The sequence below is a fragment of the Artibeus jamaicensis genome, unplaced genomic scaffold (genome assembly GCF_021234435.1).
Source record: "Artibeus jamaicensis isolate MK-2021 breed Jamaican fruit bat unplaced genomic scaffold, CSHL_Jam_final contig_467, whole genome shotgun sequence".
Classification (NCBI taxonomy): Eukaryota; Metazoa; Chordata; class Mammalia; order Chiroptera; family Phyllostomidae; genus Artibeus; species Artibeus jamaicensis.
In genome coordinates, this window is record NW_026521845.1 from 8,250,197 (window position 1) to 8,277,338 (window position 27,142).

Sequence of the window (27,142 nt, forward strand, 5' to 3'; positions counted from 1 at the left end):
CGAATGCATTCCCACTGCAGCGTCAACTATCCGTCTGATCCAATTCTCATACGTGTTGTACGCACAGTGACCCTTGTGTAGGTGTAGCCTGAAACACACACTCCAGCTCACCTATTTAACTAGTTTTGACTTAATTTGGGGTGCTTTATTAGCAAACAGTGTAAGACAAAGTAGCTGGTATAATACAGAGTGATGTTTAAATTAGTTTACAATTGGCTTGGCCTCCTCTAGAACGGCACCGAACAAAGCCATTCAGAAATGTCAGCTGTGTTCCTAACCACTGTAACAAATTGTCGCCCGAACGCTGCACACCTAATGACTTCAAATTAGCTTCACTGCGATATTGCCTGACAGTTCGTTACGACTGTTAGCAACATAGCTGGCGTATCATGACCAATAAATTGGTTTCAGTGTGGGCTGGGAAAGGGACTTCCATCAATTTGATTAAAGAAATTACTGTAGCATTCAAAGTATAAAGACAAACTAGTTTAAGGAGACAGAAATAAGTTAACTGTACCAGAAAAACATTACTCGTCATTCAAAAACTTGCTGATAAGCTATTTGAAGATCCGAGTTCAAATCAACAAAAAATGATAATTCTAGACTACTAAACTACTCAAAAATTTGTGATTAGGCATAGGTTTGATATTACAGGATGGGTCAGCAAAGAAAGGTAATAGGCTATTTGAAATTCTGCTTTTAAGTTATCATATGAAGAAATTTCTGATGTCAATTAACATTTCTTTTCCTAATTTTTATATAAGTTCATGGTAAATATACAATTGCAAACCAAAGTAAACATTGTGACTACAAATAGTATCTGATTAAATAGTATACCATAAATAGCCACCCTGAACAACAAAATGTATTATTCTTAATAGGAAAAAAAATAGTACATTAGACTACTGTTGGCAAAAACACTTCTGAACATGAAAAGAAAAGGTAAAAGCATTTCCTTAGGAGAAAGCTCAGAATTTTAAAAGGCATAAAGAAAATTTTAAAAATTATATTTGTTTTATCATAAATTAGCATAGCACCTTCATATATGAGAAAAATAACAAGAGTTCAAATTGCTACAGATATAAAAAGGTTTATGGTTCTATGAAGATCAACACAGCTCAAATTAAGTAGGATATTCAATAAAAAAACAAATGTCAAGGTCAACAAAAATCCTAATGAGAAAATTTCGAACTTTCCTAAATGTACACATACCACCAAGGGAATTAACTGCAACCTTTTCTCTTTCTTTTTTTCAGAAAAGGTACCTGGAATATGCTTCGCCCAGCCGATGATAACCACCAACTCTCGGTCAGCCAGGTCACACAGTGTTGTGAGGGCTTTGATGTCGCTGTCGGGGACAGTGGGGTCAGGCATGGCATAGATCTTCTCCGGTTCAGCCACCAACAAATGTGAAACAATCTTGTTATCTGCGGGATCAGACCAGAGCACTACGAGATCACTGTGGTATCATCCTTCTTTTACAAACCTCCGAGTATGCTGTGTTTTGAAAAATCATCCGGATTGCCCACAACAAACCCAACGTATTCTCCTCCTGGGTCAATATAGGCATATTAAACAGTGTTCAGGCAAACAGATACCAAGACATATGCCGCTGCAGTCGTAGCGGAATTCATTCCTTTCTTCTTCTGCACTCTACCTGCCCTTGTGGGGAATGAAGCATTTGTTCTAGAATGAAAATTTTTTATAGTGAGCAGATAAGAGAAGTCAGATGCTCTCTGGGTTCGAGCTTTGATTCTTAAGTGGGATTTGGGGAAGCAGATTAAATAGTACACAACAGCTTAAAAAAAGCACAGTCAACCGCTGAAATCTAGAATATAATGTGGAAGGCAAAGAACTACTGCCCACAGTCATAATGGGCATGTAAGTCATTAATTGTCTTAATTCCTTTAAAGAAGAGCAAAGGTCAGGGCCCTTCTGCCTGGGTGAATGACGGACTATATAACTCTCTGTCCGTGGGATTTTCTTTCCTTTTGTCCTCTCTCCACATACCCAGCCGATCTTCCAAATATAGCGAGTATCAGTGTCCAGAAAAACTCTCCTACTGAAATGGTACAGCATTTTCTCTTTGGAGTGCCCAGTTCTTTAATCCTCTATTTTCATCTGTTGTTTTTAGTTCATTCTCTGGTTCAGATTTATCTGTATGAAATTTGTGATGGATGTTTTTAAAAACCTTCATAAAATAAGCACTAGAAACGAATGAAAAGCACCGCATCAAATGTGTTTTATGGCTGGGGGGCATGGGAGGGTTTATGGCGGGGCTGTAAAACCTTGCTAACTGAATGATTGTTCTTGTGGCCCTATTTCCGGTTTCTCTGGGTCGCTTTAGATTTTACACTTTCTGCTAAGTGAGGAGATGGAAATGGTATGAATGAACCCGAATATTTCAAGGTTCTATGTACTATTAGTCTAGAAAACTGGGGTGTTAAAGTGGGATTTTTGTGAGCAGAGATAAGTTTCCTCAGTGTTTACTAGATCATTTTTTTCAAAGTTTGTAACATTTTACCCCAAACTGAAACACTTCCTATCTTTTAGAATTGAAAACACAGCATTCTTCCAATCTTATTTAAACACGATGACAAAGAGAGTTGTGCAAACTATAATTAGCATTTTTTCTGACATAATTGAAAATGTTATTATTATGGTTTCCAGAGGAACAACATTTATTGCAAATAATCACCAGATAACTGGCAGCAATATTCAATAATCATTACACTGCAAATTTGGGAGAAAATATTCCCCCATACCATGTTTTTCTACTGAAAAATTAAAGGTAAGTAGACTCTCTTTTTTAAATTCGCAGGATCTGCAAAGAAGGCCATTTGTGTCCCGTACTCACTATAGAAACGACGCCCTGTGTTTTCAGTTACTCTTGGGAAAGTTGCAGTGCCCATCACTCTGTTGATGCAACAAAACCTGTCGGCAACCCATGGATGCTCAGGATTAGAAGAAAATGCAGCGAGAAAGGGCACAGACATGTAACCGAAGGAAATCCTAATTCTACTTATTTAGTACAGGAAAATGTTTTCCTCAAGTCAATGAGTCAGAGACATCTGGTGGAAGCTTGGAAATTCCCATCACTCAGATAAGGGAACAGCCAGCAGCACTGTTTCCAGGTAAATCTTATTTAATGTTTCCCTAATTAGAATCAATAGAACCCAATTTCCATGCCTGGGCGTTCGCCGGTCACAATCAGTCAGGACCCAGAAATCTCTCCGCCACTCTCTGTGCAAAGCCTGCGAACTGTCTCTCCGCCCTTATCTGACAGGATCTGAAAATTAAGTTTTATAAATGTTTGTTACAAAAACACACTAATTGGAAGGACTCAGGAAAATTAACACAGAGGCCTTGAGATAATGAGTAATGATTTATTAGGAGCCCTCTTTATCTCAGACGAATGAAGCCCACTGAAATTGCTGTAATCTTCTTAAAGGTACTTGACAAGCCACTTCCCAATTTCTCAGGTTCACACAGAAAACCACTGATGTTCCTCTGTCATGGGCTGGTGCACGTTTTTCTCCCAGGAGGGGAAATTATCAATGGTCTAGTCAATGTCTGCATAAACTGAATGAAAAATGGGCACTCTGTGTGTTACTGAATCCAGGATAACTAAACCTCTAATGAAATTAAGCATTAGTGTTTATTGCATTTTATTGTATTATCAGAAAGTTTTTTTTTTATTATAATGAGCAAAGTCTGCTTAATGCAGTCCTGGATTGTATTTGCAGAATGCCAAACTGATTCTGCAGGCTGAGGAGATGATGCCAGATTGGACAATTGAAGGTATAATCAACATAATGTTTTTTGGAAAGGCAAAAGGAAACTATGCCATATGTTCACTTAAGCTTTAATTTTATGTAAAACTGGTTGTTTTTCCTTTGACATAGCTAAAATGTCCTTTGGTTTACAGTTCAGGGTCTGTTTTATTTATTTAACGGATCCCCATATGCTCACTGAATGGTGCACAGCAGCGACCCCTCCTGGAGAATTCGAATTAGAAGCGGACACTTTCTCTTCTCTTGAAAGTAGATTTTGGAGTGGGGGACGGGGGGAACAAGCAAAATCCTGAGTCTTTTCTGGAACTGCTATTGCCGTGGTTTCCTCTGGTGAGTGCTCCTTGTGCCTTCCGAGACAAAGACAGCTCAAAGTGAGAGCTGTTTCCACTAGAGCACTTCTCCGTGCCTAATACGAACTCTTTGCATAAACACCCTAAAATGCGAGGTCTGTTGCACTACAGCTGTGAACTGATTTAACAGAAAATGGGATACAGTGATTGCCTCAATCTATATTCCAGCTCTTTTTAGTTAATGGCAAAGAGAACGGGGCTTGCATTTTAGCAACATGCTGTCACCCTTTCACTTTGTAACCCGGCATTCGGAAACCGTGGGCTCTTTAAACACAATTCACAACGCCCATCAGGGCATCTGAGATGGAACCATCAACCTATGCTTGTCATTAGCAGGGCACATTCTTGTTTTAGTCTATTGCTAGCTAGCGTGTTCACCTTCTCTAGCTCCAAATTAATGAGGCTCCTAATGTATTTTCATTGGGAGGTTGAGCAGTCAAACTCATTTAGTTAGTGAAAACTACAAAAATCACTTTCTTGTGAAATCTGAAAGGAACAGCTCCAATGAACTAATGATCGCAGTATGATCCATTTTATGTACCTCTGAAAATCAAGATAACCAGTAAATGTGAAATCTGCACGATATAAGCTATGCCTTAATGTGCTTCGGCTTCCACACAGTGACTAGGCAAAAAACGGTGCGGGGTGGGGGGAGAAAACCAGAGGCAAGATAATTAACTGAGTTGCTGTTGGTCCTCAACAGCAGTCTTCGTGAATGGAGCCATGCCACCCCTCCTAACAAAGACAAGTGCCCTTGGAGTTGGTAGGGACCGGCGTGCCAGAACTGATGGACACACGGCCAACTAAGGGGGACGTCTGTGTAGGGGGAAGCCAGATGCCTGGGTTGTACTTACATGGCTTTTTGGCTGGCTGAACCAGCTGAGGGTTCAGGTACGGGCTGTTCTCCGCGTCTATTCTGCGCTTGTACTTCTGCCGACCTCCGCGCACTCTGTCAAGACGTACTCCTGTGGGCAGAGACAGTTGCTGGCTTACTATTGAGGTAAATAGCTTTCAAACCAATTCGATACAGAGAGAGCATCACCCTTGGGTGCTGGGGACACAGAGAGGAGAAGGAGAATGGTCTAGCAATATTAGAGGGATGTAAAAAAAAAAATTGGTGGCGAATAAGGGACATTGTTTAGAAACCAAATCTGGCACGGAATAATAAATCTGGTAGACATCTTTGGCCAGGCCAGCCAAGTCACATTTACACGTCAAAGAAAAAGCATGGTTTCATGTGAATTAATGCAAAGAGACGGTTTCTCAAGTGAAAGACAACGGCAATTGGCATTCTCTTTATCAGTTTACTCTGCAAGCCCACTGTGTAGGATCAGGTAGACCAGCTGACCAGCTATCCAACCCTGGCATCTACCAGAGGATTCCATATAGACCTGTGAATTGAGCTGCCTTAAAAGTACCTTCACGCTGCTGGGGTGAGACACAAGAATTGTTCCACATTATCATGACCCTATATTAACATGTCTCACCAGAAGAACTTAAATGGTGACATATGTCTATATTTTCTTTTGAGTGAGAGAAAACTGGGAGTAGGTTTGGACTGAACTCAGGCTAGAAAGAGGAGCTTCTTGCAAGTTCCCAGGCTAAGATATCAAAGAAGGGGTGTGTGAGTAGCTCAGAGCTGAAGGGCGAAGTCGGGAAGAAGGCAACCCTTAGGTAGGCTTGACTAACAATTTCTCCCAAAGACTGGTAGGTTGTATCAAGATTCAAAGAGTACATGCTGGCAGATTTTTTAAAAATCAAGGAAAGAGGAAAAACAAAAAGAAAGGAATTAAAAGTTGTGTTTCCTTTATCTGAGGGAGTGGTGAGAAAGACCTTGTTAACAAGCTGGTTTCCCATGTATAATTGCAAAGTTTAGAACAAAACCATATAATCCTCACCAAAGAACGACAAGATTACTTGGAAGCAAGAACGAGGTGAGAGCTCCTTTCTGTGGTATTAGGTTGTACCTTAATTTTTGAAACAGTACAACATTATCTATTAATAAAGTCAGCTAAGTAATGCATTGCACACACTTTGGCATTTTTCAAACAGTGTGCAAAATAGATTCAGTTTAATAGCATCATCGATATCATTATTTTACTAAAGGATCTGAGTCTTTAATATGCAAATGGCCTCTGTCAACTTCTCTGAGGGAGATGTAGCCCATGCCACGTTGGCACGCCAACTTAGCTAAGGGTCCAGTTTTCGGCACACTATTAATATCATGTGATGTGAGTTGTGGGTTATCTGAGGCATAGAAATATGGGCAACAGACTGGGAAAGGCTGGTATTATCTCCATCTGAATCCTGAAGGTGACTATATATATACTCCAATGGTAAAGATTATTATTGACCCACAAAACAAAGAAAAATGCAATTTCTCTTATCTTAATAATAGACAGTATTGTAAGAGTTGATTACTTCTAGTGAAACACACAGACATACCCTGGTCTCTAAATGAATCCTGAAATGTCATATAATCCTGAAACATCAAAGCAGAGTTTAAATAAAATCAGGAGACAACTTTGAGACTAACTTAGTAGGTTTACACAAATAAATATTTAAAAAAGAAATGAGGTATACTAAGTAGTCACTGAAAATAATATTGCATGCACAAAAAAACTCTATGCAATAACATAACAAATTATCCTAAGTTGTATATGAGGAATATGCTTTAAAAAATAAAGCATAATTTGCATGTCAGAATAGTTGAGTTTTTTAATGACTCTTCTGTTCAATGGCTCGGTAAACTTTGATGTGTTCCTTAATTTATTTGCTTTTCTAAATATCGGGTGGATAGAAAGACGACATTCACCCCAATGTTTTTCTGCAATGATCTAATATTATATTAATATATCTGAATATTATACGTACATGTTATTAAAATATTTTATAAACCTAAAAATGCCAAGAAAATAAGAAAGTTGTCACTATATCATAATTTTATTGAAATATGGCTATATTATTTACTTAAACATATTTTGATCATTTATTGAAAATCTATCCCCATGGAGTTTGAATATCTGCCCTGCCTCAGTTCTGTAGGTTAGCAGAGTTGAGGTCTGATGGATTGGCAAGATAACTGAAAAAATACAATCCAAATAATGATACTACTCGATGTCTAAGTGACTTATAGAAATATCTCGTATCCCGTTCTATTTGCTGCTCATCCTTGTCACTAATAATATCATTTACATAGGTGGTTCTTTTAGAATAGACACAGAAATTAACCCAAATTCCATCAAAAAGGATGCTTTCCCTGAGTCTACCTATGAGCACACAACACAAATTTGGGTAGAGAATGGATAATTATCCAAATAACCTGATACATGATGTAAAAGTCTGTAACGATTTTAACAGAAGCAAACAAAAAATAACAATATTTACCATCGGGATCTCAGAAACCCGGATCTTCCATAAATAAACACTAGTCTAATCCAAATATTCCCACTGAAGCTGACAAAGGCTGCTTCTCTACATCTTTACAACCTTAAATACCAACAATTTCTTTTTTGACTTCACTTGTAGGCCAGTTTCGAAAAAGTTTGGAAAAAAGCTTTCTCCCAGAAAATAAGACACCCACAATGTTCGATGTTTGACAGAATTTGAAGTTAATTAGGCAACTACACTTTCTGTTCACGTGGAGACTGCCATTATCTTTTTTATTTCATTTTTTTACTAAAAGATGTTGCTAGTTGGCATTACCTACCAAGTGTGACGTTTTGTATTGCTGCTTCTTTCAAACGCTGCATGTGCCTATGCTGCCACAAGGGAATTGCAAATCTCATACACTGTCAGAATTTACAAAATTGAAGAAGCAAGACTAGGACAGGGAGGGGGGAAAATTTGCTGGGAGGCAAATAAACTCCACAAGAAGCAAAGTTCAGCACAAGGCCTTCTTAGGTCAGCTCATTTTAAGTCTACTTTTTATGCCCAAGTGCAAATTTTTATATGATATAGTCCAAAGGCAAAAGTATTTTTTACATTTTTAATAGCACAAAGTCAAAGGCATTTCATAGGATAATAAAATTTTCCCTTCAGAGAATTACACAGGATACCCCAGTGTACATTCCCCGATTAAAACGTGCCTTTGACAACGGGGTTCCCAAACAAAGGTTTGCTAAACACATGAATTACAAAGACTCCCGGGATACTTAAGAACAATGCAAATAGTCATGTTCAAGGAATGATAATTTTTAAAAGGAGAATGAAGTTAATAACTTTCTAAAGCAATAGTATTAAATTGTTATCAAAAGTGGCTTGTAATTGAGCACCAGACCAGGAGCAGACTGGAAAAAAGCAAGACTTCTGGGACAAGGTGAGTAAAGTGGGAACTTTCTCCTTCACCCTTGTGTCTTCCTGATACGTTAGCTTCCTTTTCTAGGAGGGGACACTTCCCTCCTTGAAGCACCTAGCAGCACCCTTGAACCCTCCTGAGATTTCTGTGGGGGAACCACTATGAACAGGGGAGGAAGAAAGGCAGGAAAGCAGCAAAGGCAGCTGGGAAGTATCAAACACCACAGTGGAAGTCTGGTGGCCGACTCTGACGGGGTTCTCCTTTGGGACAATGTCCTGACCAGTGTACCAGTTTAACCCAAGGGGGGGGGGTGTGCCTAGCCATGGGCTTCTTAGGAAGCAGGTAAATGGCCCTTATTTGTATATTCACACGTACACTCCATGGAGACTCTAACCATATAAAGTTCTTGAGGAACACACGAGACAATAGCAGAGCCCACCCCCAGGTAGTTTCTGTATAACTGCCCCTTCTCAAAATGCTGGTGCCATTAAACGTGGCGCCGTTCGAGGTAGCCCCTTTGTTCCTATTCCAGCAAACTTTGCCTTCTCACCTACAGCTGCCTGCCAAACAAAGCCTTCACTGTTCATTGAATAACTCAGTCTCTATATGAAGTGCCTTGGGATAAACCAAAACATGGGCCCGTGGCTAGCCGTCACTGGTGATGAAGAGCTTATGATGTTCTAGGCAACGGGCTGCTGTGCGTATAGGAACATGTTCATTCCTTCCAGCAATCCTAACGAGGTGGGGGCCATTGTTATCCCTTTGTATGGATGGGAGAACCAGAGTGAGGAGGGGGAGCCGGGGACAATGGCTGTAGATCCCGCATTCTAAGCACCATGTTCTACTCTTCTTTGCCATTAAACTCTATTTTGGGGAAAGAATAGTTGTTATATACTCCAAAAGAGAAGCACAGGCAGATAAAACCCAATTTTCCAGGGGAATAATCCTCACATCATGATATGGGGTGCATGTGAAGAGGTCAACAGAATGATAAACTTGTAGGGGGAAATAAACAAACACTCTTCTTCGGTTGAAAGGCTAGTCATTTTGCATGTGTCCCTCCACACGGTGACTTCCCTTAGAAAGGTTTATGGCTGTCAGGCTGTGGGCAAGCCAGAAGTGATGGGAAGACTCACTCACTCTGCTTTCGAGCTGACGCAGAGACCTAGAGATATTCACTTCCTTGCTCCTGGTTTCTCCGTAATGTTACTGCAATTCACCCAAGGCCTGTCTTACTCAAGTACCCAAGGCACAGCAACATTCGGGTGGAAGTTTAGACTTCAGAAGAGAGACTCACGCGTTTTCATAGACACCCCTGGCCACCAGCTACCTCCACTCCTGCTGGAATATCATGACAACTCAGGATCTTTGGAGATAGTCTGATGACAGGTGGAAACATCATTAAGATCTGTTGAACTGCCCTGACTGATGTGGCTCAGGGGGTTGGACACTGTCCTGCAAACCAAAATGTCACTGGTTCAATTCCCCATCAGGGCACATGCCTGGGTCTTGGGCCAGGTCCCTATAGAGGGCGTGTAAAATGCAAACAATCAATGTTTCTCTCACACATTGATGTTTCTCTTCCTCTCTTTCTCCCTGCCTTGCCCTCTTTCTAAAAATAAATAAATAAAATCTTTAAAAAATTAAAAGATCTGTTGAACTAATAGAGAGAAAAATCACACAGGGAGAGAAAATGCATATCCATTAGGTGAACTTTTTTTTTTAAACTGAGTTCTCAGTCACTAAAAGAGATAAAAGGCATGACTCACATTAAAGCTTCCTTGCTCCACAGATGAATTAACAATTAGCAAGGGGAAGTCTTTCGTTTTGGTCTCCTGATAGCTATCTGGACTGTTAAACATGCGCGGCTTGCATAGCAAATTGCGAAGGCTTCCCTCCGCTTCAGATCCCAGTTGCATCCAAAATACATTTGTAACAGATTTCTGTGCATAGGAAATAACCCCAAAGAAGTTCCTCCTCCTTTTTCACAAGGTGTGATTCACTGTGCTTGGCTGGTTCAGATATATGTATATATATATATATCTGAAATTTATAATCTGGATTAGAGCTGAAATCAAAATGAGAGAAATTTGAAATACCCTTAGACCACATATTTTGCCGGGGACATGCTGTTCCGTCAGGGGTAAAGTCCTCAGCTGAAGCATGGAGCCCTCATCTACGACACATACAAGTACAAATTAGGTCATTGCAACAGGTGACAAGTTTTAATTGAATGTCTTCTGTCTTCAATTCTGACAAAAGGTGAATGGAAATAAATGAGTCTGGCAAGACGGCCCTGAGCCTTACAATACCCAATATCTCATTATTTTTAAACAGCTATCTATAAACTGATGCTGACAAGCCTTGAACCTTTTATTTCTGCTCAAGATGAGGTGGCTGTGAAGGGGGAAAAAAAAAGAAAAAGAAAAAAAGGCATCCAGAGCCTTACATTAAACATGCAATACCTACCATTATCACTTCCCCAATGTAATTAAAGGAAATCTCCTATTCAAAAGGCACTATTTCTTACTTTGCTTGATGTCAGAAATAACGAGAGAGAGCGAGCAAGCATGCTTGGCCTGCATTTGCTAAACATAGAGACTGCCTTAAAAAAAAGGGGGGGAGAAAACTCTCCCCTTTCCTTCTTTTTGCCTGTTAAAAATTTCATAAGCGATTGGAAGAGAGAGAGCTTGCTGTGACTTATGCCTATCTAAACTCTATTTTCTCTTGTTACCCTTTAATACTGGTGACTCTTCCCTTTATCCTTTTCAAAATTGCCTTCCCAGGTGAATAAAGTTATGAGTTAGTGGGTGAAGACATGAAATGTGGAGGCATATCAACACGGGGAGAAGTGATTCTGCTAATTCACAATTACATGTGGCACCGGCGGCAATGTTTAACACAATAATACAGTAATAACAGTGCACAGCTCCCCATGGGGATGCTCCGTGTAAACAGAAGCACAGATATTATTTATGCAAAATTCAATGCCCTGTAAAAATGAATTAAATATGAAATCAACCCAGCTGGTTTACAGGTTGCTAGGTTGAGCGCCACGGTCACACGGTTTTGTTCCGTGGCAAGGAATCCAGGGGCATCTAATGACCAAAAGGGCAAACATGAGCTGTAAAGGGACGCATTCTCTCCACTTAAAAAATAAAAAAGGACCTAGGTGGCAGAGAAAGGCGGTGAGGAGTCAGGAGGTCATTTGGCCCAGCGTGGGAGACTGCCTGTCACCTGGGCGACATAGAAGAGCTTAGGAGGCTCAGAGGACACGCTTATGGTGGTTTTAGGTTTGGGCCAATTTGTCAGTTACGCAACAAAAAATAATAGAAATGTATCACCGGACTCCAGCAGAAATTTGGAGAGCCACAGTGATGCATGCTGTTTACTCAGATTTATTCTTCTGGCGATTATGATTTGGCAAAGTGAAGACTGGCCATAAAGTAAATCTGGTACCAAGAACACGTCCAGGTCATGTGAAAAGAGAATTATACCTTGCATATAAACTATGGAGGAAGAAAATCACCTCAAGAGATTCAACATTAATATAACATGAATGTTAGCCCTGGCTGGTATAGGTCAGTGGCCTGAGTGCTGGCCAGCCAACCAAAGAGTCGCTGGTTCAATTCCTAGTCAGGGCACATGCCTGTGTTGAGGGCCAGGTCCCCAGTTGTAAGAGGCAACCATACATTTATATTTCTCTCCTTCTCCTTCTCCCTCCCTACCCCCATCTCTAAAAATAAATAAAATCTTAAAAAAAATTTAAAAATATAACATGAATGTACAGATGCCCGCACCAGTAAGAACTTTTCTTCGGACCCCATGACACTTCTTTCTCATTTCTGTAACAATGGCAGCACTAGGTGAATACAGTGGTATCAGTGATAACACGGCACAGCCCTGCATGGAGATTCTCTGTGTGAAAAAGCAGCACAGCTACTCTTACGCAAACTTCAATGCCCTGGCAAAATGAATTAAATATGAAGCTCGACACACTGGTTTGATTTTGTCTTCTTCAATGGAGAGGAATGTACCCGGGGCTGGTGCTCCACCCCAAGTCTTTCGTGGGGTCAACAAGGACAGCCATGGTCCAAAGGCGTGTGTCCCCCCAAAACTTCAATGTTGAAACTCAATCCCAACGTGATGGTATTTGGAGGTGGGGTCTTTAGCAGGTGACTGGGTCATGATGGGATTAGCGCCCTTATAAGAGACCCCAGAGAGCTCCCCTGTTTTTTTTTTTTTGCAATGTGAGGGCACAGTGAGAAGAAGGCAGACTATGAGCCAGGAGGCCTTCGTCCAGCCCCGAATCCACCAGCGCCTTGACCTTGGATTCCTCAGCCTCTACAGCCCATGAGAAATAAATTCTGGTTGCTTGCATGTCACCTAGTCTATGTATGATATTCTGGTATAGCAGCCTGAAAAAACTAAAACAAGAAGAAATACATGAAGATAACAAAAGTCAGAGACTCTATAACAGGTCGATGTGGAGTGTGTTGTGACATAAAAAAAAATACAGTGATTTCTAGCCCTTTCTCTGCCAACTCCGTGTATGACCACAAACCTCATTCCTCCGCCACCCCTGCTGTGAAACACCTTTGAGGAAAGCGAATGGAGGAAAGAAAAGAACAAAAGAATGTACGAGAGAATTGTCTTGGAGAGAACACGCACAGAAATATCACAGTACATTCTCAGCTGCCCTGAGTCCGGAGGTGTCCACAAGAGTAAAGGGCACCACACACACATTTTCACACTAATTAAAATATACTTTTTCTCCCCCAAAGATGACAAATTAGAGTGCGGAGGGATTTAAGACTTCATGAGAAAAACTAGACTAGGAGAAGCAAGAGGGGAAGTGATAAAAACAGTTTGCCAGGCACGATGTTTTTACTCCCATGAAAGAAAGGCATATAAGCAAAGACTGACAGCAACACGCATGCGAACTAAGTAATGTTTCCTGTACAACTAATTTCCATTTATCATCCTTTGATCTCGTGCATGTTATCAGAATTTCTCCTCGATCTGATTTCAGCAAGATGACTAGGAATTCAGTTTGACTTGTTGTAGACAGTAAGCATATGGAAAGATATTTTTATTTCATCTGGTTCTTGAGCCACATGTTCAACCACACTTTCATTTTACTGCTCGGTGCATCTAGATTTTACTGAAGGGCTACTCCAGACCCATGCTGAAGTGCTTCACGATGTTAAAGACCTGGGGGAGAGTTATATACAAGCAACCTGAACATGTCAACACCCCCAGTCAAGGAACATAATAATTGGGCAATGCATACTCTCAGGGCCAATGAGAAAACTTTGCATTAAAGGGTTATGGTAGGGTGGAGTCCACAGCCTGTAGTTTTCTTCTCCCATCAGGATGTGTGAAGACTGTGCGAAGGGACAGAGAAGACTCCAGATGACATTCCCAGATGCCAGACAGACTGGGTCTTAGCTGTCAAAAGGCTGTACTTGAACCGGATCATGAATTTCCTGATAGACCTCGCCATGCATTGCTGTTATGTGATGGGTAAGAAGGGAGGTGGCGGCCCATCCTCAACATGGCGCACAATGCTAGGAGGGGATCACTGCATCCTGGGTTGTGCCGAGGAAAGACAAGTGCACTTTTTTCGTCCTGAGGCAGCTCAAGACTGGATACTGGAATTAAAGACTCCAAGTGCGACAACCTCATGTAGGAGGAAGACGCAGATCTTCCAGTGAATTTCTACAAACCCGCAATTTCCCAAACCCACCTTCTCTTACTCTTTCCTCTCAATAGAGTCTCTCTCTACATTTTTGAAACACAGACTGGGTTAAAATCAACCTTCAAGATATTTTCTTTTTTATTTATTATACATTCATCTTCATTCCACAAGAAATTGCAGGTTGACAGCACAGTGGGACAAGATACTGCTCCTGAAACAGCTTCAGAGAATTAAAATACAGCCGAATAATTTGGTATATGTTTTAATTATATATTACTCATTATGGCACACACCTCCCATATGGTAGGCTCCCCAAAATACCAAGTGAATAAAGACATAAATTTACACTGTGCATTCTAGTCATGCACAAATCAGCTATTTTTCATTGGTGGCTTTTCTTATGATACTTCTAAACCGGAAATGTCTACATGGGCATATACAGAAGGTATGAATGTATTGTTGACAATTCTTGTCTGTCATGTTCCCCATGATGCACTAGTATATTCCAGCTTCAGGAAGGTATAGAAAACTTGAAGACAACAATATAACATGAAGCACTAAAAAAAGGGGAGTTGCTGAAAAGTATGACAGCGGAATTTTTTTTTCAATATTCATCCTGGACAACACAAGAGGAAGCTACATTTGATTTTCTGGAAAACTCTCAGAGAGAACTTAAGAAAAACTGACTCATGCAAATTGTATTTAGATACTGAATACTGAGCAAGAAAGACCACAGGTACCCATCCCTGGGAAATTTGACAAATGAAGAACACCCTTCTCTCTCAGAGGCATTTTTTTTTTTTGCTCGCCTGCCTGGAAGCCGATGAATGAGTTGGATCACGTGCCGAGCTCCCTTCCAGCTTGAAGTTTCTATGAATGAAGTGGTGCACTTAAAATGATGGAATTGACCCATGGACTCCAAGTACAACTGCTTGGCAGTTGGAAGCATCAACACACTTCATATTTTCAGTCAGGGAAGACCAGAGCCAAATGGACGGCACTAATGAACCAGACGAGCAGAAGGCTTTCTGGCCCAGGTCTTTGAGTTCCCCTCCCGGTGACCTTGGCCAAATGCATTTCCTTTTGTTCTTGATGATAATCAAGCAAGCAGAGTGCCCATGTTTGAAAAATGCTTCCAGCTTATTACTGCATTAGGAAAAGATCAATGCCTGTTGCATATCGCTGTGGATATTGAAATATAAAAAATCGTACAGAACTTCAGATTTGTGGCCCTTTTACAACACACAGACCTAGATTATGCCAAGGAGAGGAGAACGGGCCCTGATAATGGATATTTTAAAGACAACCAATGAGTGGCTTAGGGTTACTCTGTAATTTAACCAAATTTCATCTGGAGTTTCAAAATAAAAAGGGAATCCCTGGCAAAGTAGCTCAGTTGCTTAGAGCATCATCCCAATATGCTGAGGTTGTGGGTTTGATTCCTGGTCCAGGCACATACAAGAATCAACCGATGAATACATAAATAATGGAACAACAAATTGATCTCTCTCTCTCTCACACTCTCTCTTAAATCAATAACTAAAAAATTTAAAAATAAAAAGGCCTTGACCAAATATGATCAAATTTCTGTAAACATACCATAATGGGTAAGCTTTCACTTCAGTATCTATAGTTACTCTCTTTCCAGAAAGTATAGTGTATATGTGTGTATATATATATATATGCATATATATATTCACATACGATAGATACATAGATAGATACACATACACAATTTGAAATCATTAAGATATAATTCATTTTCCTGATAATAATTTGGCTGGGTAATAACTTCATGAGAATTATTTATTTGCAAAGTTTTCCCATCCAAAAAAACACACACGTTATACACACATTTATATTGATATTGATATCAGGATTGCAAATTCAAATAACTACAGACACCATGCATAGAAAGTGAATGAATGAAAGGGACTGTGTGCTGTAAAACATGAGGGGTATGTCGTGTGGTGAATAAGAGAGCATTTGCCCCGCAAGCTGTGCCACCTCACTGCCGGGGCCAGTGTGTCGGGATACGGCCGTGCGGGAGCAGGGCTGGCACCAGAGCATGCTTCCGGTGTTTTCAGAAGTCCAGTTTTCAAAGGAAGCCAGCAATCTGGATCTTTATATAAAATCTCCCCATGTTTAAGTGTTTCCACAATTTTATTTTGGGCAGTGAGTGGTCCCTCGGCTACCAGTTTATAGCTTTTGGTCTACATTCTTCATTTCTACACAGGGGCCAATGGTGAGAAGCCCCCCAGTAGAAGCCAGGTCCGACAATTGGCTGGTTAAATGGATCACATGACAAGTTGGTAGCTATTTAGAAATAATCCTTTTGTTTTACTTAGGCCCTCAGGATACATGGGCATACATATAAATTAAATTGCCTAACTGCTCAAGTTGTACTATAGACTACCTCTTGAAATTCTAATTTTAAAATGCTATTAAGCAGGGTTTTAAGGATAATAATGATAATGCCTGAAAGAGTTTTCATTAGAAATCAAACAAGAATAAATACAAAATAATCATCTCTGCCCATACATTGCACCTGCCAGTTAGGAATGCTGACTTGCGTTGGTCCACATCGGCCCTCTTAAAGAATTTCTTGCTAAGCACGGGTCTCCACTGCTATTTATAGTCAATGGGAGCAAAGGCTGTCTTCAAATTCATCCACTGTGCTTACTAAATGTTTTTGCTTTTTGAAGGAACATCTTTCTGCCGAGTGAAATCTGTTGGAACTGCACGCCAATTCTTGTAATATAACTGGTACATCTCCAGAGTCCCTGAGATACACCAAATTAGTCACTCTTAGGAATTAGATGAAATTTAAAAAAGAAAGCAGTGGCAATTTTACTGTATTTTGAGAAAGCGGCATATGGACCTTGGGGAAGGAATTAATGATTTATAGATCGGAAACCACGTTCCTTAGAGTGTCTGTGAACTTCCATTCCAATAGTTAAAGCACATGCCTATCAAACTGCTTATGAGGAAAAAATTATGGAAAATAACCAAGAGTAAAGCTTTGTTCTTATTAAGGAACATGAATATGTATGTAATTTTAGCCAGACTAAATGAACCCAAAAATGAATAAATAAAAAAAAAATAAGAACAATAATTGTCACCAGAGAAGGTTTGTCTCCTTTTCTGCTCTTATGGAAGCATTTATGTTTGGAGTTGCAAAAGAGAATTCCTATTTTTTAAATACAACTATCCGGAAAGACACAAAAGAAAAGGACCCTGAAAGGGAACCACTATGGAGCAAGAAGCACATACAGCACCCCCACCCACCCCCACCTGAGTAATAAACCTGTGTGAAGCCGAGACAGACTGCGGGCTTTCTATGGCCACAGCCCATGATTATCAGTGCTCACACGAGCAGCGTGTCAGTCCTGAGGTGTGTCCATTTCCCAAGCATGACTCTATTTAGAAAGGCGACATCGAGCCATTAATCCTAATTTTACGTTAAACATCTTTTGAGACCACGTGAGCTCTGACTAGAATCAAATCTGATTTTAGCAGCGACAGTATCATGGATGAAATGTATCACGAACAGCTGTGTGAGTTCCCCCATGTCTTTGCAGACATGGGGCATCAACGTGGATTCGCCCTGGCTAACATTCCATCCTCAATTAATTGGAACCAGTATCAATAAATAAGTGGATTATACCTGTGATTCCGCCTTTATCTTCAATGTAATGGAGTGATTTGAATGATACCCACGGACCACGAGGGATGCTAGCACATGCAATCAGTACACTTTGAGTTCAGCAAGCTTGCAAGGCTGACTACTGTTATTTCTTCTGTCTCTTGGGTTATTGCTTCTTCTACAGCCTTTTCATATGGGAAGACCCCCATAAAACACTGTAAATGATGGAAAAGGGTTTGGAGTACTTCCAAGCCAGTGAATACACTAAGATGCTAAGAGATTGGCATGCCCAAAGAGGGCAGAGAAGCTCTGGAACCCGCCCATACTCTGCCCTGTGCATACCCTCCATCTGGCTGTTCTTCAGGTGTACCCTTAATAATTAAAGTAATAGGTGAAGTGCTTCCCTGAGTTCCATGAGCCATGTTAGCAAATTATTAAATCTAAAAAGGGAGTACAGGAAACTGCAATTTATAGCCAGTGGGTCAAAAGCATGGGTGGACTTGGACTTGTCATTGGCAGTGAGGACAGCTTTGTGGGACTGAGCCCTGAACTTGAGGGATGTGATGCTAAGTCTGGGTAGATAGCGTCAGAACTGAACTGAATTTCTGAACACTCAGTTGATGTCTGGAGAGTCAGAGAACTGTTGTTGGTGTTGGAAAACCCTCCAGAATGACAAAAATATATATTTGCAAAGATGTCTAGATCTCAGCTTCTTAATTTCCACTCTATACCACAAAGGACTAAAGTTCCTTTGAAGAAAGAGCCAACTCTAAAGACTGTACCATGAAAAGTAGCAAATGAACCTGGATTGTTTTTTCATGCTAGAAAAGAAAGTGAGCCAAGAAGGAGAGGAACAGGTCAGGAACTCCTAAGAAGCCAGCCTGAAGGAGCTCCCACTGGATAAATCTGGGACGATTTGAGCATCAAAATAAACACTGATATCAATGGAGCATAACTCACTGAATGAAATAAGAACCCACAAGTCATAGTGACATTGATAAATGAATAAACTGAGGGTTGAATGGGGAATAGATTATGTACATAATTCTCAAATTATCCCCCCACAAAGTTCTTACCACTCTCAAAGGGGAAAGGAACAACGTTATGGTGGAGAAGCCTACAGATACCCATTCTCAAGTGACTAAGCTACTATCATCCGTAACGTGGCAAGGGGACTGAAGTGCCATCTGATGTGATGCAGTCGAATCAGTGTCATTCCACAGATATTCGTGCCACATTCATAACCTGAATCTGATCATAAAAAAACAACGTAATAACCAAAATCCAAGGAGATCCTACAAAATAACTGGCCTGAAGTCTTCAAATTGGTAGTCATGAAATTCAAGGAAACAATGTAAATTATAAACCCATATTGTGTGTCCATGCAAATATACAGGATGGGGCCAAAGTAGGTTTACAGTGGTGAGTATGCAAAACACAGTTTATTCTTGTGTAATTATCGATTAGTTATTATATTATGCCCCGTGTGAACAACTGCACACCTACATTTGCCCCACCCTGCATCAGTCGTAGAGTGTTCAGTAATCCCCTGAGGTGAATGTTTTACTTTGAGTTCCTTTCGTGTGGCTCACTCTCTTTTCTGTCTCTTCTTCCTCCTTTTTTTATTCTCTCTCCTTTTCCCAAGACTCCAAAAGATTAGCACTACCGGAAAGCAGTATTATCCACGTGCCCATTCCAAAACTGACTTCAATTTTCTTTTTCCAGATCTGGAACTTGTGTTTTCAATTGATTCTAATGACAGTGGAGTTAGCGCAATTTCAGGAAAGAGTGCCATCTTTGAAGGGGCTCTCATTTGAAAAATACTTGTGTTCTGCTTTGTGCTTCGTGAAGCACTTCGCCTAGTTTATTTACATCAGCGGATTCTCGTATCTGCTCTGAGAGACAGGCGTGGCTGTTTCCCATTCCACAAGTAAAGAAATTGAGGCAGATCCAACCCTTTACCGGGTTTGTGGACGAGAGTGAGCACCCTGGGAACGGCACCACAGGGGCTGACTGCATGTCAGCATTATAAAAAAAAGAAGGAGAACCACCCTGGAATGACTTGGTCTTGCTCCCATGGCTTACTGTGCCATCTCAGTTAGCGCATGGGAGTCTGGGGTCATCTGTCTTCTCCTCTGCTGCCATGCTTCTTCATGAAAATGGACAGTCCTTTAGAGTTAATTGTGATTTAAAAAAAAAAAAGGAGTGAAAGGAAATGAACAAAATCAATTAGAGTTGTTGGTGCATTCCATATATTTGAGGTGCGACTTTACTGTTTTAATTAAATGGAAATATAGACCATTGTTTCAAAGACATTAAAAAGACAATTCTAACCCTGAGGCTGCCCACTCCCCCAAACCCTGTCTTTTTAAACTGGAATGTCTACGACAACCAGGCCAACCACTGTCTAGAAGATTGGGTTCTGATAATGGTCAATTGTAAATCATGACCTGCATTATAATTATTCCTCTAAAACTAATTACAAGTCTACTGCTATCGGTACACTTTTGTAAAGTTTGAATAATTACCTAGTTTAAAGGTTTTTGTTGATGAAGTTAGCAGACTTGAAGTCAAAACGAACAATATAGAGATTTGAATAAAATTCTAGGACTTCCTCCATTCACACTGGCTAAATCTTAATAGTAGTACGAGTCCTAAAAGAGAAGGGAAATCTTTTATAATTGGTGTAAAGAAAACACCTAATGGTGGCATTGTGACTTGAAGTATGTGAGACAGGGTCAAGTTCACACCCCCCAATTCCCAGGTGTGAGATCTTCAGCCTCTTGGGCCTTAGCTTGCTCATCACAACAGAATGGGAAGCTCTGTCTCTGGTGCACAAACTCGGCTATTCTATTTAACATTACATTCCAAATCCACTCTATGACTTTATAGACTTCATTTTAGTTTCCGAGACTCTGTTCTAGAAATGAATACATTTTATTTTTACTTAAAGCAATAATATTATTTATACCTCTCTGAGCACTGTTTCAAGTTGCAATATTTGAAGGACTGCAAGATGCCCATGAATACCTATTTACTCAGTTTCCATCTGCCCCACTGCGTGGCCGGCCATCCGGTCTAGAAAAAAGACCTTTGGCAAACTGTCTTCGCTAGCCCCGCCACTGCCTCCATCCACTTCACGAGCTGAATGGAGCACCCAGCACCCTGGGACCAGCTGATGAAACCTAGTCACTCAGTTCCCCAGACAGTCAAGTGGAAAAAAATCACGGGTTGGCATTTGAATCACAGCTCTACCACTTTCTCACAGTGTGACCTTGCACAATTCATTAACACCTCTGAGTATCATTTGCCTCCTCTCCTGCGGAGTAAGAGTGAAGAATGAGATAAGGAACATTCCTAAAAGGCCTCACACTGCACCTGGCCCATAGCAGACATGTCGAAAATACAGATTCCCCACGGCCTTCATTTTTCTTCTTCCCAGGAGGGATGAGCGTGTAAAGTTGCAATACAAAGAAGTTAGTCTTCATGGGGGGGAACGTCAGGACTCTGTGTTAGTAGAGAAGGTATTTTGAGACCCGGGGCACTTCTAATCGCCTGTCATATCCCAATAGGCAACCACTTAATCCCTCCGGCAGGGAGCAGACTCTGGGAGAAGTGAGGCTTCTACAAAATTTTCTAGGAAAAATGCTGCAAGTACGTGTGGAAGAACGGGAAATACATCTCCTCTCCTCCTCAGACAGACGGGAGGGGCAAGGTGTTCTAGGCAACGGTGCGCAATGCGTGTTTGAAAAAAGAAAACCAGGGTGATCAAAACATGTAGCACATCACACGATGTGAATCATAAAGAATATGGCCTTTTGTTCAAGTTTGGTACTGTTACTTGAATATTTTACCAATGAAATTCTCTAGTCCTCGTGATACTCAGCTCTCATGACTTGAGGAACGCAGGTTTGCTCGGAAATGACGGGGTCACGAAACAGAGAAACAGGACACTGACTCTGCAAACTGCTAACAGTCTAACGTGACCAACCAGGATTGCACTTATTTATCATCCCACTCGATAAAACACACTCAGGAATTTCATGGAGCAGAATGAACAGTAAGAACCTCTTTCGATTACTTCGGAGAATTAAATTTCAAATACTTTTTAAAAACAAAATGCTACTATCAAATGTCAAATGCATGAAATGCCCATTTCTCGGAAAGGGGGCAATGGAGATTTTATTTCTATTATGCTTTTAGTACCTTTTCTCTATTTTTTTTGGAGACAAATAAATTTTAAGAGGGATCACTTAGCTGTCTATTCAAATACAATTCAGTAAAATAGGCATTGCTGGCTATTCTCCCCCACCTCCCAATTACTTGAGGTGTGGAATTTCTCCTAAAACTGCCTCAACGTCCTTAGGATCCAGTGGAGATTTTATTTTCTGCAATGCCAGATCATGAAAACAATTATATAAAGTACTCACAGCATTTGCTGTCTGCATAATTTTGGCAGAAAAATGATAGATTAAAAAAAAATCTGCAACAAGTTGGATAGTATAAGGGAAGACAGAGGGATGCATTATTTTTGATGCACGCTGCCCCCAAGACAATTCAAAGAGCCACCGGGGACTGACTCCTCACCGCTCCGCATTCCCCTGGGTAAGTGCAGGTGTTCTCAGCATCACTCCCAGCCTGTCGGAACCCCTTCCTGGGGTCAGCTGGCTCATGGACAGTCGGATGAGAACAACCTAAAACACGATTGCTGCTCTGGTTTTCCCTAAATGCCCTCCCTAGTGGCCGTCACTTTACTCTGTGTCCACCGCATTCCATTACTGCCCAAAGTAATAAAGACCTCTGTCACGGCGAGGGCTTTTCATCTTCGGAGCTCCCTCTCTTCCTCCCGATGAGACTGCCAACTCCAGTCTCAGGAAATGAGCTCATGTGAACACTTTATTTTCCGTGTGTGAAAATAAAGCAAAACAAAAGGGCCGTTGCCCAGCTCAGAGGCAGGGGTTGTGGCGTGGCGGGGGGCGGTGCTCTGATTCCAAACTCACATGAGGTTGTTTGAAAGAGACTGAAACTGACCAGGGAGCCTCCTTCAGAATCAGGAAGTTGCACCGGAGTTATTATACTGGCCCACGGGCCTCCCATCTCTTTTCTGTGCCTCATTGGGAGTGGAGGGAGCACAGGACGGCAGAAGGGAGGGAGAGGGGGCGGGACACAGGAGGACAGCACAGCTACTTCTAAACCCATTTCTGTTTGTGAACATTAAACATTTGCATTCACTTGGGCCAACACCACTAGCCAACGTCAATGCCACAAGTCTATGTGCGCTGAATGTTTCATGTACGGGACAGATGGTTACACCATCACAATGCAGTCAGTGCCTAAATAAGTGAATCGCAGCTTAGTCTTTCACATCCAAACAGTAACTAAATTTAATTGTTTTTGCAATCAGTGGCATATGTTGGCATCTGTCTACTGTATGACTTGGACCAAATCTAATCTGGCCAGGGCATCCTGAGTACTAAGGCTCTACAATTCCAAGTGTTAATGTATTGCAAATGGTACCGGCGCACAGGTTAACTCATTAAGACTACAGGCTGCTTTTTGACCTCTTGTGTTTGTACCATGTTTACAATAAAAGTAAAAGCTGCCTACAGACCATGTAGAGGTTCTTCTCTGTACCATTGCTAAAATGTTTAAGCTTGTCCTACTCAATAACAACAAGTGGAACACACTTAATTTTCAATTATAGCTAAAAGGGACTGGTTTGTCCTGGCCAGGTTGGCTCGGTTATGTGGAACATCTTCCTGTACACCAAAAGGTTGCAGGTTCGATTCCCTGTCAGGGAGTTGTACTGGAGGCAACCAATTGATGTTTCTTTCTTTCTCTCTCTCTCTCTCAAATCAATATAACATATCCTCAGGTGAAGATTAAAATGTAAAAATAAAAAGTAAAAGGGATTGGTCCCATCTTTGTCCTCATAGATTTACCCAATTCAGTCTGTTCAAATACGTGTAAAGTGCCTGTTTTGTGCCGGTCTCTGTGGGAGGCACTGAAGTACTCTTTCCAGGGCTCATGTTCTCTTGGGGGGTCGGGCATGCAGATAAATAATTATAGTCCCATCATGCTTGCGTTTTGAGACGTGGGCCAGGACCTAGGCGGAGCATAAGGAAGAAAGTTTAACTTCTCTGCTGAAGTCAGAAAAGGACGGGGCATCATGGAGTCCGATGTGAAGACACAAATAGAGGGGAGGAAGCTGGGAAGACACGTAAGCCTCCGAGAGCAGCAGCGGCCAAGAGGCAACTGGAAAGAGGATCTGGAAGTCGTGCTGTCCAGCATGCAACCTTTTACATGTCAGTGCAGATGAATGAAAACAAAACCTGGCTTCCAGGTTCTCGGATACAGGAGCGAAGTTTCAGATGCTCCACACTCACAGGTGGCAGGTGGCCACCTCATTCGACGGTGTGGTTAGGGACCATTCCCATCACCAGGTCTGACTCGCCAGTGCTGCCTGGGCAATGCGGACTTCTGCGGGGTGGCATGCTGCGAGGCTGGAGATGAGGGAAGGGCCCTGGTTCTGCACATCCTGGAAACCACTCAGAAAAACGGAGTCTTTAGCTTATGACATTTGAAGGGCCACCTATGAATTCAGTCAGTGATTTCCAACCTTTTTCGTCTCATGGCCCACATAAACTGAATACTAAAATTCTGCGGCACACCAAAAAATATGTATTTTTTGCCAATCTGACAAAAATAGGCACAATTTTGATTCACTCACACTGACAACTTTTGTTGTGTTGGCTGTTGTCATTTCTTTTTTTAATTTGACAGTTTAAGGGAAAAGAGGTCAGTGCCCCTGACTAAATAGTCGGGTACTAGATGCTTTAAAAGTTCTTGTGGCACAGCAGTTAAAAATTGCTGATTCAAGTGGTGGAATAAGATGTGTGGTAAGTGAGGGAGAGAAGGAAATGAATGACTTGATCAGATCTGTGTAGAGGAAACTTCAATCCAGCTACAGTGGTGGTACATGAACAGAAGCATACACTTGAATACACGACACACATTTATATCAACTGCATATGCTTTTTCCTCTTGTTTCCCAATAACATTGATAATAATAGTAGTTAACACCTATTGAATGTTTCTTGTGAACCAGGCACTGTCCCCGAATATTTCATGTGTATTAACTCATTAAGATCAAGAGGTGAAAAGATACCTTAGTGAATCATGTTGGTGTCTCTGGGCCAATATTTCTATCTAATTCTATTCATATATTGGTTTATGGGACTAGAAGTAAAAAACTGTGAAGAGCAGTGACTACCGAAAACCACGTGAATAGGTCAAGTTGATGGTATAATTTATTCTGCCAATGAAGCTTGATCATTAAGCAGGTTAGCTTTGAAGGGGGGAAGTAGGGGGCGCTAGGGTGACTGTACTTGCTACATATGCTTGAAAATAGGTAACAGGGCTTTTATGGAGGTTCCACTAAAACTCTCTTGAGTTGTATTAATAGGAACTTCTCCACATAGAGCATTCAACTAAAAGCCCTGATGGAAATTGTTCATATTGAAAACCCACAGTGTAAAACTTTAAGAAATGGAGACAACTCTAAGTGGTGAATTCTCCAGTGGTCTACATCTCATTTAAAGCATGAACTGAGGTGGCTGGGTGGCTGGGCAAATCTCAACTTTCATTTTCCTGGGTAGGGTATTCTGCTCACCATCCTAGTCACTTAATGCCACACTGTGCCCCAGACTAAGCTAGAAAAATAAACTTTCTTCTAGCATTTCCAAAATCTGATCTTGGTTCCAATGTGGGGGGTGGGGAGACCTGATATGGTCTGTGGCTTGGATGTCCTTCCTGTTACTTTCCTATAACTCATCGAGTGGATTAGTCAAAAGAACTAATTAAATGTTCTACTACTTTGTGCGTGCAGAAAAGAAGTTATGGAATAGAAAGAAACTAATAATTTTGACACTCAAGGTTTTAAAAATCTGGTTAAATGATTTCTATACATGTAGGAAATAATATGATAACAATTAAAAACAGTGCGGAGTCAAGAGTTAAGACTGTATGTGACAACCTGAATCCCTGAGTGCTGTAGAGATTTGAGAGTCTAGGAGAAAGTGATGAGTGTAGTGATATGGGACTGTGAAAGGAAGACAGACCACCTGAAGGGATCGCTTATAAATCAAGACATGAGGAAAATGTTGGGGAACTAAACACGTTGGAAGTTTGGATATTTCTTTCTGATTTATTTTATCATTACAACCACAGTCAGGGGCTTTGAAAATCTGAAAAGAGATTTAAGAGGTAAAATACACGAAAGTGCAAATAGCACATCCCCAAATAACATCGCTCCGTTTAACATCATTTGGGTATACTGCTGATATGTCGTAGGAGCTCAACCCTTGTTTGTGTCAATGAGCTTCCCGTGAAACTGATGTCATTACACATCGTTATGCTCAGAGTCACAGGACCTATGGACAGCATTAAGTGGGGACATATTGCACTGGTTCACAAGTCGTTTTCAAAGAAAAAAAGAATAAAAAAGCACATTAAAAATTACATGCCTCTACCATTTCAGAATAAGGAAAAGAACTTTGTACCAAGTCCCGTCCTTGTAATTTCTCAAAACTTTGCTATTTACAATTTTTTAAATATAATTAATGGGGTGTTTATAATGCTTAATGCTGAAAATCCTCCGATCCAACTAATTTTTAAAATAAATTATTCCACTTAACAAGGAAAAGAAATCATTTCAGTTTTTACCCACATTTCGCACTTCTCCAAGGATTCCGTATTTCCAGCTATTATCCTTCCTTACAAAGAGCCCACTTAATAATGTTCACTCTAACAACCTCATTTATTTTCCAGAAAATTAACTCAGTTTCAACCCTGATTAATGATTTCATCTAAATGAATCAAATTAAAAATTGAAAATTATATTTCAAAAGCCCAAGAAAAAAAGTTGACCATTTCCAGTTAACAAATGATCCTTTCAAATATTAAAAGATGACCATGAAGAGTGCGTGATGGTAATAAAATCAGGCGTGGGCCCGCTGCCTATCTGGAAATCATGGACGAGGAGAATTAAAGAAGGAAAAAAGGAAGAGAAAAAGGTACCCTATGCATTTTTTAACATGAAAGCCCCCTGGGAGACCAAACTGACTTCTCCTTAGGCTCTGCCTGTAATCACCACACTGAAATGAGAGCATTTCCTGTTAATTAACATTGGTTAGGCTGGTGATGCCCTCTGTGGAGGGGATTAGGTAGGGGGTCTCATTGTTTCTCTGTCTCTCTCTCTCTGTCTGTGTCTCTCTCTCTCTCTCTCTCTCTCTCTCTCTCTCACACACACACACACACACACACACACACACACACACACACACACTTACTTGC

At 40.9% G+C, this 27,142-nt stretch overlaps 1 protein-coding gene across 14 annotated transcripts in view; it reads right to left on the bottom strand.

Annotated features, from left to right (window-relative positions):
- The window catches only part of ESRRG (estrogen related receptor gamma), a 507,715-nt gene that overhangs the window by 52,323 nt on the left and 428,250 nt on the right, over positions 1-27,142 (bottom strand). For all 14 annotated transcript variants that reach the window (XM_053667349.1, XM_053667344.1, XM_053667342.1 and 11 more), the window contains 2 exons: positions 4,999-5,109; positions 1,266-1,427 (listed from right to left, as the gene is read on the bottom strand). In XM_053667349.1, coding sequence (XP_053523324.1) covers positions 1,266-1,427; positions 4,999-5,109 — 273 coding nt within the window. The remainder of the gene's footprint in view (positions 1-1,265; positions 1,428-4,998; positions 5,110-27,142) is intronic.